A 10,524-nucleotide genomic window follows, 5' to 3' on the forward strand; every position below is an offset into this window, starting at 1 on the left:
CGGCGGACGGCCAATGGCAGAGAGCACCGCATTGCAGCGTCCTGCATGCTGCCTCCCTCGACTGCAAAAGCCTGCAGTGTGTCGAGGTGGGGACGAAGGATGCCTCAGCCCCTGGTCGATTCGGGCGGCTTTCATTGATTGATCTTACCTCCACTGGCACGCCAACCCAACCCTTCGCCTGGGCCCTCGCCGTTGCGACTTTCTCGGGGCGGGTTGGACCCTAGAGAAACCTGTCCATGGATATTCTTTTTTTTTTNTTTTTTTTTTTTTGCTACTCAAGGCTTTGATTGACCTGCTCGAGACTCGACGGCCCTGTCCAAGCTTTGTTCCCAAGCACCACCAAGCACCACCCGTCCAACCAATCCAGTGTAGCACCATCGACTGGGCTCCCCACCAACCATTGAACCGCGGGCTGTTAAGCGACCCTCCTCCACCCAACCCAGCAAGTTCTAGTGCTTGGGCTGAGCGCCTTCCCACCCGCACGACCGGTGCGCGCCTCGTCGCCGCTCCCGATACGAACAGCTCGCGAGTCGTTTTTGGCAAACATCATCACCACCACGCAACCCTCGCCCCGACCCTCCCTCGCGACCGCCTGCAACCTCAAGAGGTACACCAACACCCGCCTACCAATCACCAACACCTCACTCGCCCTGCGCTGCCCACAGCGCCCACCCACGACGACAAGACGAACTTGCCCCTCCTGGCGGGCTGGGGAGGCGTTTGTTTGTATCTGGAGCAGTAATAGAGGCGAGGCCGGGGGCGGAGAGGGTGGGCCGTGGTTATCTTCGAGGTCGACAATTCCCCGCGCGCACGACCCGGCGGCGCATACTCGCCCGTTATGTCCTCGTCTTCGAACTCGCCGCCCGATGCGAGCATGGGCAATGATGCGGCTTCAGGTCCCTGCAGCGCGAGCGCGGATTCTGTTCCTCTGAGCGCAACGGCTGACAACACCAGCGTCCCCAAACCCAAGCGGCTTGCTTGCATGATATGCAGGAAGCGCAAGCTCAAGGCAAGTCGGGCGTTTCCTGTTGCAGATGGCCCAGCCCGCCATGTCCCGTTGTGCTAGAACGATCACGGCCGCTAACACGCCTTCGTCATGTAGTGCGATGGCCAGAAGCCGAGCTGTAGCACCTGCACAAGGCTCGGGCATTCATGCGCCTACGACGAGATTCGGAGGAAGAGCGGCCCCAAGAGGGGTTACGTGAAGGCACTGGAGGAGAGATTGAGTATGCTTTGCGGACTCCCCCTGTTGGTGCCGCCTCGCGACTCTGAGCGCACCAGGCTGTCGGCGAGCCTGTCACTGACCCGAAGCCCTTGTGGTGCAACCCCCTTGTTTCAGAGCAGGTCGAGACGCTCCTCAAGACCCAAGACCACTCGCCCGTGTCTGCGTCCGAGACTGCGCCCAAAAGTGCGACCGCCATGGGCACCGCAACGCGCAGCGACCCGACATCGGCAGCTGCCAGGGGCGCCTTTGGCTTGGTGGACCCCTCCATCAGCGCCGCCTCCAAGTGTCGAGACGTGGACGGCTGGCAGTTCACCCCAGACTCCCCCCAACAGCCCGCAGCCATAGACGACTTCGGCTTCAACAGCAGCATTGGCATGAATATGGCAGATGTTGGCAACACCTTCACTTGGGAGATGATCGGCCTCGGCCTGGAGGAGCCCCTGCCGCCTCAGGAGACGATAGATGAACTGTACGCCGATACGCCGATACGCCGATACCATGCTCCACCTTAGCCTGGCCGCCCTCTATCGCCAGCTGATGGCATGTGCAATGTGCTATTTTGCTAACGTGCCATCTATCATGCAGGCACCAGACATACTTTGAGAAAATCCACCCCTCGCTACCAATGATCCACAGGTACCGCTATCTGGCCGCTATGAACCTGTAAGTGACTGCGACTCTTTCTCGTTGGAAGGCGGGAAACATGCAAGTCAACTAACCGACAGGTATAAAGCGCCCCAAACCAGCGCCCTCCGGTGTGTCTACGGTACGCCATGTGGACACTGGCGTGTTCTGTATCGGACAAATACAGCGATCTGAAAGACCTCTTTTACCAGCGGGCCCGCAAGTATATCGAGGCCGACTATGTCAAAGGCTTCGGAGAGCAGATCATTCGCGTGGCACACACGCAGACGCACATCCTGCTTGCTTCGTACGAGCTCAAGATGATGTTCTTTCCAAGGGCCTGGATGAGCACCGGTTCGGCCGTTCGATTAGCACAAATGTGAGAAACAGCTCAAGCAGCATCCCGGCTCGATCATCCTTTCCCATCAGCCGGCTTGGCAGACGCGGGAAACTGACAAGCATCAGGATTGGATTACATCGCCTAGACGGCGCCAGCCTCGACGTGAAACAGTGCCTGCCGCCCCCTCGCGACTGGACGGAGAAGGAGGAGCGACGGCGGACGTTCTGGATGGCCTTCTGCGAAGATAGGTATGCCAGCATCGGCACGGGCTGGCCAATGGCCATCGATGAGAAGGACATCATGACGAATTTGCCGGCCTCGGATGAGGCCTTCGATATGAGTCGGCCCGAGCAGACGTTGACTTTGACAGAGGCCATGAGCCCGTCGGGCGCGGCAAAGCTGAACGCGTTTGGCGGCATCGTCCTGATGGCGTGTCTCTTTGGACGCAACCTCATTCACCTGCACAGGCCCGACGAGGGCGACAACGACCACGACCTGAACGGCGAGTTCTGGAAGAGGCATCGAGCCATGGACAACATCCTGCTGAACACGTCGCTGTGTCTCCCCCAACAGTTGAAACTTCCGCTGGGCATTGAAGTGCCCAACGTGGTTTACACAAACATGTGCATCCACACGTCCACCATCTGCCTGCACCAGGCGGCAATATTCAAGGCGGACAAGAACCGTCTCCCGCCCTCTGTGAGCGCCGAGAGCAAAGTCCGCTGTATCGCGGCTGCCACCGAGATCGCAAGGATCATGAGGATGGTGTCGCACATGGACTTGACGGCTGTAAGTCTGGACCTCATCCGTTGGTGATTAGTGCTTGTGCCTGTGCTTGTGCCTGTGCCTGTGCCTGTGCCTGTGCCTTAATCTGGCTCTGCTCCCACGACAAGGCTTGTATGCTGACCCTATTTCGTCAACCCGCCGCCTAGATGAACCCATTCCTGTCGTTTTGTCTCTACGTTTCATCACGCGTGTTCGTGCAGTATCTGAAGAGCAAGCCGGACGACAGCCAATCAGCAGACTCATTACGATTCCTCCTGGCTGCCATGAATGCGCTGAAGCGAAGGAACCCCCTGACCGAGTCCTTCCTGGTCCAGCTCGACGTCGATCTGGAAGCCCTGACCACGAGGATGCCGAAACTCAAGGGTGCCTTCGTGCGCAACAGCGACAGCGTAAGTGTTTCGGTCAACTGCGCCCCTCTCCCTAGCCCTCCAGCTGCTGATGGCATGCTAACCACTAGCCGCACGCCACGTGTAGCCTTCCTCAAGTGGTCTACCCAACCAATCTGGGAATGTGGCCCGTGGAGTAGTTTGTGAGGAACACGATAAAGGCCTCTTATACCGCAACGAGTGCCATTTCTTCAGGACTGCCGAGGACAACGGCAACCCCACCGATGCCCCTGACATCACCAACGCGGATGGAAGCAGAGAAGCCGCCGCCGCCGCCGTCAACGCTCTTGCAGCCGGGAGCTGGCTGAGCCCAGATTCGCAAATCCCAAGCCGTGATAGAGGCCAACTGCCCGAGATAAGCCTAACTCCTACATCGCAGGGGGTGCTTGGTTCGAGGAGTACTGGCTCCATGTCGGGGTTCGGACAGAGCGACAACGGCGATACAGGGGACATGGCGACGACTCCAAACACGGGCGCGTCGAACCAGCCAACGCCCAATTCGAGCACGCCTTCGGAGCAGCGGCAAGGCAGCCTTGGGGCGATAGCTGGCGCCCGGAGCTCTTTCGATGCCAGCCCGGTATCGCCGCACCAGGGCGCCATGACAAGCCAGGCTGAGATGGAGCCAGGAGCTGGCGCCTTCTTCGGTCAGCAACAGGGCTTTGCGATGGCACCGGATATAAGCATGATATCCGACGCCAACGCCGACGACTTCTCGGTGACGCCTGACTGGGGAATGTCCGGGCAGACTGACATGGCGCAGGGGGCCGAGGGCGTGCTCCGGAGCATCATGCAGATGGCTCCCATGGAGACGATGGACCTCGGCTGGAGTTCCAACCCCTGAAGCGCCCATCAGGCCCCTCTCCTAGGAGCTATCTATCCGATGCCATTTTCGACGACCTGCCTGTTTTCTATCTATCTTATGAGACAAATGTTTCCATCACGACTCTTTGAGTATTGAATTTGAGACTTGTAGTATACGTAACACCCCCTGTTCCCCTTTTTCGGCCACAGGCGGCGTTTGGCGGTTATTTGGCAAAACGTCGGAATTTTCGACGGTTGTGTTTCTTTGTATTATTTCTGGACGACCGTGGCGTTAGAGCTGAATGTAACTCCTGGTAACCGAAATTCTTGGTTACCCTTCTCTTATTTTCTTTTCTCACCCGTGTCCACAGGCCACGCATCACGCTCTGACACTGGAATTTGTACAAAGCTCTCCACGTAGCTCAACTGATCAGCAGCTGGCTCAAGCACGCAAAGTGGCAATACATGCAACTTCACTTCCACACGAGCACGAAGCAAAGGGTCAAGGTTTCTGGCCGCTGGGCAGCTGGGCAGCTGGGCAGCCGGGGGGTGCGCCCCGTCAACGACGCCAAGGCTCCTATCCCAACAAGCTCGTATATAAACTGTAACCATTTGAGGCTCTGCCGCGCCACCGTGGTACCGACGTGCATCCCACAGGGCGGCAGAGAGAAGGCTCCACAGACACCACGCAACGCGCACGAGCCCCGGTCCGTCACTTGGTTGGTGGTTTCGATTACAAGTCAGTCGCACGCGCTGTGGCCATCGGGGTGGGCGGGTGCTGGAACGGGGGGGGAGTTCTATAGGCCCACTCCTCGCGGGCGGTCGCTTGGTATCAATTACATGTTGACCGTCCCCGACCTGCAGAGGATGTTGGAAGAAAATGAAGAGAGAGCACAGTGTGCCTCGGACTTTTCCATTCCCGTCTTATTTCTTTTTCCTACTCTTGCCTTGTCCAGCGCCCCGTGGTTCCAAGGCCTTGTAACGTATCTCGGCCCGCTTGAACCGCGCCGGGTTACCTAGGGAGGTTGCCTCTAGCTACTCACTATCGGGTTTGGGTAGTGAGCCTTTGTTGTTGTTTTTTTATTACTTGCACTTGTTCTAGACTCGGGCACGGCATGTTGGATTCCCACAGCTGCCGAGGCCGAGAGGGCCAGTGCCGCACGGCTATCTGCGGCCTTTTTGATATCTCAAGTTGGCACACACACAGATCATGCCCTCATGGGCCTGTCAGTTCACCCGCTTGGGCCCCTGTCGTCTCGGCGGTCCAGCGAACGGGCGGACACGGCCTCTTTGGCTGTGGCCGTACTGTACGAGTCTCCCAACCCCCCGATTTGGGGTGGCCCTCTTCAGCCTCTCCCCTTGTAGAAGATCAGATCGACACCCCCGTGGACGAGGATGGCCCGCTGGATGTTACGGACGACGGTGTGGCGACCATGGCCGCGAGCTGACGAGATAGAGAGGGGGGCAAAATCTGAGAGATCAGACCTGCGTTTTTTCTTGGTTCCATGGATCTGGTCTGTCATCCCGACACCCGCACCCACTTGCCGAAGCATGTATGCTTTTGTCAAGGGGGGAAGGAACATGGAAAACGTGGTAAACTTTTTGTTCCGCATGTAAGCCCCCAGACAGCGGCCAGGGAGAGAACACCGAGGGAGTGAAGATCTCCGGGCGAACGGGGGCCAAGGCGACGGTGCCGGGGACACGAAAGTGGCATCGAAGCTCGCGCCTCTTCTTTTCGACGCCCCGGTGACCGGGCAGCAGGGAAACCAAAGCGGGCAGGGAAGGCCGCGCATTGGCAAGGTTTTCGACAGTTCTGTTCTGGGCTCGGTCCTCCGCCGCCTCTTTCGTCAATGTGAGCGTGATGTTCGCTTTTTCACAGGGAGGGAAGGGGGGAAGAAGTCGGCAACAGTTGGGACCAGAACCTTTGCCAGCCGAGAAAAGAAGGGGTCAAAATGAATATCGTTCCCTTCACTGAAAGCACCCCCCCAAAAAAAGCAAAGATGGTAAAAAGAAAAGAAAAAAGGGTCGGCCCCCTTGCTCCTTGGCCGAACGCCGCCCGAGAGCGGACGCCCCGCGCCGCCGGGCATGGGCGTGTGCGTGTGTGTGACGATGTGCCGCATGTTATACGCCCACACCATACCTACTGGCGTAAGTTCAGGGACCAAAAAGACAAACAAAAACCTGGGGGAGGTGGACACACACACGCCGGGAACAGAGAACAGGTCTAGATCGCCCCTTCAAGGCCGTACCGATAAACGGGAGCGAGGGGTTAAAGAGGGATCTCTCTCCCTACCCCCCTCCTTCCGAGACCTCTAAGGTTCGTTCGATTAGGAGGGGAGACTTTTCTGGTGTCGATCCCCGTGAGTGCGTTGCGTTACGCACTGCAAAAAAAAGGAAGAATGAAACTTTTTTTTTATCCCCGGAGCGGAATTAAGGAGGCCAAAGAAGAAATAAGGTGCGTGAAGGCGCGCGCACGCACGCAACGCAACGCAACGCAACCGCGATCCGTCGGGTGTGTTGGCATGACACATAGCGTGCAATGCAACTCTGAGGCGGACGCAAAGCACCGCACGTTGCCCTTCCTCTCCCTCTCACGCACACAAAATATGCCTTGGCACTAAATGGAGTCTACCGTCGCGATGCCCACGGCAAAGTAGGTAATATGTGTGTCATGAGCAGCAGGCTCGGCGAGCTCATGATATCACCTTGAGAGCATCACATAGCGCGCCCGTTACAGATAAGTGTCTGGGCCACGTGGGAGGAGACGCGCGTGCCCAAGATGGACTGGAGCGGGCGTCTGGGTTGGTCTGCCTGGGTTGGTCTACCTGGGTACATGTCTCTAGCAGGTCCCTGGGTACGTACCCATCCCTAGATACCTAACCACCCCTAGGTAAAGGGAGGCACGCGATCCATCGCCGTGTCTGGCTTCGTCTTGGCGTGGGCTGCGGGAGGCGGTGGTATCGGAAAGTACAGCGCAGTCCCAAGCTTTCTTTCAGCCACTGGGAGTTGCTAACCCGTCTGAACTAGGCTCTCTGAACTAGGCTCTCTGAACTAGGCTCTCTGAACTAGGCTCTCTGAACTAGGCTCTCTGAACTAGGCTCTCTGAACTAGGCTCTCTGAACTAGGCTCTCTGAACTAGGCTCTCTGAACTAGGCTCTCTGAATTAGCCTCGGCTGCCGGCCGAGAGGGAGGAGGTGAGGTGGCCATGGATTATTTGCTGCGACGAGAACGCCAATATGCAGGTGATGGATAGTGCGGTACAGTTACGTACTTGTACTGTCTCTTTTTTGTCCGCAACGGTCGGGCAACAGCCATGGGGGAAAGGCGCTGGCTGTGGCGTGATGGCCCCCATGTGGGGCGGCCAATTGAGCATTAGTGTTCAAGCCTCCAGCTTGGCCAGATCTCGATTCTGTTTTCTCTGGAAGCGACAGCTGGGACAGGGGCATCTCTGTCACCTTCGATTGCATCACCATGAATACCAAAATCTCTACAGGCCTTGCCCAGGCGCTGTTTGCCCGTCCGAGACACTTACTAGCACTTACTGGCACACACCGGCACTGCAAATTCTAGGCATGCTCCAATGCACCCGTTCTCCTTAGCCCGCGGATGCACAAAATGTGGAGCGCGAGCACGACACCAGCCCATTGTCGAGTCTGGTACTGGGTGGGGCCCTGCATGGCGGGAGCGGATCAGGAACATGCCGGGCAGCCAGAGCTGACTGTCAGCCAAGGGACCGAACATCGATTGACCGTGTGCACGTGCACAGGCCATGCGTGTGCGGAGCGAACACTCCGGGCCTGTTATTCGCTGGAGAGAGTGCTATGCAACCTGAACTGAGCATAATGCTTCGAGGGCATGGATAATGATGGGTATAATGGAATGCACGGGAGTTGGGTGAAAGCTCAAGAATTCGGGAGGGAATGAAAAAAAAAAAAGGCAAGAGCGAGCTCAAGGCCTAAAGAACAGTGACCGTAGCCGACGAGCCCGCCGTCGGATCGCGCACACGTAGGTGCCTACTTGTTGGTCAAGTGATGTCACAAAAAGACCCCTAGGGTCCATAACCGTGCCGTGCTACCCACAAAACATTTGCTATCTGCTAAGGACTGAATATCAATCTCCTTCCGCCGTCTGTCGGAAGACAAAGGTGGCCAGCGACAATTGCATCGACGATTGCATCGACGGCAAACCTGGCACCGCCAAGTCCAAATCAGGCACAGAACGGCTCGAGATCTAGGGGTTGACCAGAAGATGGGGACGGAATCTGTCCGGAATTAGCACCCGAGAGCCCACTGGCTGTCCAAACAGGAAAACAGAGCGTTTCTTATCATCTCCCGCCGACCTGTTCCCCCCTTTTTTATTCCATCTTTCCCTATTATCTCTTGGCGCACTGCCTTTTTATTTGACGTATTGGGGCCCTTGTTTTCTTTCCTCTTTATTGTCTTTCCACTGGCGCCCTACCCTGACGCCACACATGGCCCCTCCTCTTGGCAAGGGTGGAATGGGCGTTCAAGTGTGGGGCCGCCCAGGGTCCTGCGCCTTGGGGCCCTTCCCGCCCCCGCTCGCGGCGGACAGGGACCTGGAGCTCGAAAAGAACGATCCCCCGTACCAAAGCTCGATCCCCGACCTAAATAATCTGGTCATTTAGTCCCTCTTGGCCCATCGGCTTTTCTACTTTCCCATCATTCTTCACGCGTCTCCAGGGCAAGGTCCCACGCCTCGTTTTGGATCCCCCCCAAGGCAGGTTTTCCCCTCGTCGCCCTCGCCGCCCTCGCCGCCCTCGCCGCCGTTCCAAGGTTTTTTGTTGATTTCTGGGGATTTGCCAGCGGTGCATTCAAGCGGTGCGGCAACCCCCAAATAGGTAACTCACCCCTCACAACACCCCCACCCCCCTTGCTCCCTCCGCCGACACCTGTCAATCACTTTCCTTCCACGCCCATGGTCAGCCCAGCGGCACACGCACCCCGCGCAAACAATGTGCGGTGGCCCGGCTGGTTCGGATACAAAGAGCAAGAACGATCTTGTTTGGGACCCTCGAGTGAGGCGTCAAGCGCTCTCAAAGATCCTTGGCCGAGCTCTCACGCCCTGCCTTCCCCGCCGGGGCCTTCCTATTTTGTCAACAAACAACAGGGCCTTGCGTGTTCTTCCAAGGTCGGTCAGGCGGCCTTCCATCTGTGGCAGATCGATCGATTCTCGACCGAAGCATTGCTCCCCTTCGCTAATTAATATTCCAGGTTCTCGCTGGCACTCTAGACCGGTCCCCCGCCACTGCCGCGCCTGGTCGACGGGCGAATAGGCTCGCCGTGGCCAACAAAAAAAACGAAATTTGATCCAGGACGCATGTGCGGCTTGCTTCCGTCGTCGGATTGTGTTACCGAAACCGTGCTATATACTTTGTGTGTTTGTACATAGACAGTATCTGTCTGTCGGTAAAAAGCCTGTTTTTGTTTTCTTGGGCGTACTGTGCGTTTCCCGTCACTTTCTTTTTCCTTCCTTCTTTTGTCCCCAGTGCCGTTGGGTGGTTCTTGGTCGGACGCGGGTCCAAGCTAGCAACCCCTACAAAGTACGATCGCACAGGCACAGCTCCGATCCTCAATCGCGCCCTGAGCTTTGTGGTGTCTAGGGTGCCCTAGTACGTACCCCTCGGGGCTAGCCAGGCGCGTACCACCTGCAGCTGCTTGGCACCCCCGGTCTCTTTTTTTTTTTGGTCTGTTGCGGGCCTGCGAGCACCTCCGCTTCCAGGGCTTTCCGTGAGAGGCGCATGCCACGACGAGGAGGCTGGAGGCACTCATATTTATCTGGGCTCGCGCGCCCAGAGCCAGCGGTCCCCCTCATTACATGTAACCCTTGCCCGCGACCTTGGGTGGCCCAACACGCCAAGACCAGGGACTCGAGGGGTGCCGGTGGTTGACGTCACGGGCGAATGGGACCGTCTACCGCGTGAACTCCTTGGTGCGCTCAAGCGAGCACAATAGAAAGAACCCAACTATACTCGCGGCGTCCAAGTTGGATTCTCATGTCCCTGGGATGTATCGTTCTCACCATTCCCATGTTTGTGGCAATAGCCCGGAATTGAACTCATAAAAAAGGCACGCCCTTCTTTTCAAAGTTTCTGCCTTTCCGTCCTTTTTTTTTTCTTTTGCCGCTGATCTCGATGCATATAGGGGCCCCTGCAAAGGGTCCACTAAAACGCAGTGATCCCCGGTCTTCTAGCCTGATGTTTGGCCAACGCTGCGCCGACCGAGAGGCACGCAGCACGTTCCCACAAGGTCCCATCGACACAACGCCAGATTTCCTTTGTTGCGACACAACTGCTTGGCTTCTAAACCGTGTGGCTTTCCACATCGCCATTGATTTTTTTTGGG

The 10,524-nt window shown here is 57.4% G+C and overlaps 3 protein-coding genes across 3 annotated transcripts; all 3 read left to right on the forward strand.

Annotated features, from left to right (window-relative positions):
* The first annotated feature begins 249 nt into the window (after positions 1-249).
* GGTG_14005 (C6 transcription factor Prf) lies at positions 250-4,646 on the forward strand. Its single transcript, XM_009231930.1, has 8 exons — positions 250-1,009; positions 1,103-1,226; positions 1,340-1,694; positions 1,811-1,888; positions 1,959-2,228; positions 2,315-2,978; positions 3,122-3,364; positions 3,450-4,646. The coding sequence occupies exons 1-8, from the start codon at positions 839-841 to the stop codon at positions 4,200-4,202; spliced, it is 2,658 nt and encodes an 885-aa protein (XP_009230194.1). The 5' UTR covers positions 250-838; the 3' UTR covers positions 4,203-4,646.
* A 356-nt stretch (positions 4,647-5,002) lies between these two features.
* GGTG_14006 (hypothetical protein) lies at positions 5,003-8,025 on the forward strand (the record flags this gene model as incomplete). Its single annotated transcript, XM_009231931.1, has 6 exons — positions 5,003-5,145; positions 5,265-5,584; positions 6,186-6,310; positions 6,378-6,479; positions 6,900-7,016; positions 7,762-8,025. The coding sequence occupies 6 exons, from the start codon at positions 5,003-5,005 to the stop codon at positions 8,023-8,025; spliced, it is 1,071 nt and encodes a 356-aa protein (XP_009230195.1).
* A 473-nt stretch (positions 8,026-8,498) lies between these two features.
* GGTG_14007 (hypothetical protein) lies at positions 8,499-10,521 on the forward strand. The gene is made up of 2 exons (XM_009231932.1): positions 8,499-9,020; positions 9,394-10,521. The coding sequence occupies exon 1, from the start codon at positions 8,634-8,636 to the stop codon at positions 8,805-8,807; it is 174 nt and encodes a 57-aa protein (XP_009230196.1). The 5' UTR covers positions 8,499-8,633; the 3' UTR covers positions 8,808-9,020; positions 9,394-10,521.
* The last annotated feature ends 3 nt before the right edge of the window (positions 10,522-10,524 follow it).

This window comes from Gaeumannomyces tritici (genome assembly GCF_000145635.1).
Source record: "Gaeumannomyces tritici R3-111a-1 unplaced genomic scaffold supercont2.101, whole genome shotgun sequence".
Taxonomy (NCBI): Eukaryota; Fungi; Ascomycota; class Sordariomycetes; order Magnaporthales; family Magnaporthaceae; genus Gaeumannomyces; species Gaeumannomyces tritici.

Excerpts from the sequence above, each read along its gene's own strand:
- GGTG_14005 (XM_009231930.1), top strand. The coding sequence starts at position 839 with ATGTCCTCGTCTTCGAACTCGCCGCCCGATGCGAGCATGGGCAATGAT. Across the intron at positions 1,889-1,958 it reads TATCTGGCCGCTATGAACCT|CGCCCCAAACCAGCGCCCTC; the intron begins GTAAGTGACTGC and ends ACAGGTATAAAG. Across the intron at positions 3,365-3,449 it reads TCGTGCGCAACAGCGACAGC|CCTTCCTCAAGTGGTCTACC; the intron begins GTAAGTGTTTCG and ends CGCCACGTGTAG.
- GGTG_14007 (XM_009231932.1), top strand. The coding sequence starts at position 8,634 with ATGGCCCCTCCTCTTGGCAAGGGTGGAATGGGCGTTCAAGTGTGGGGC.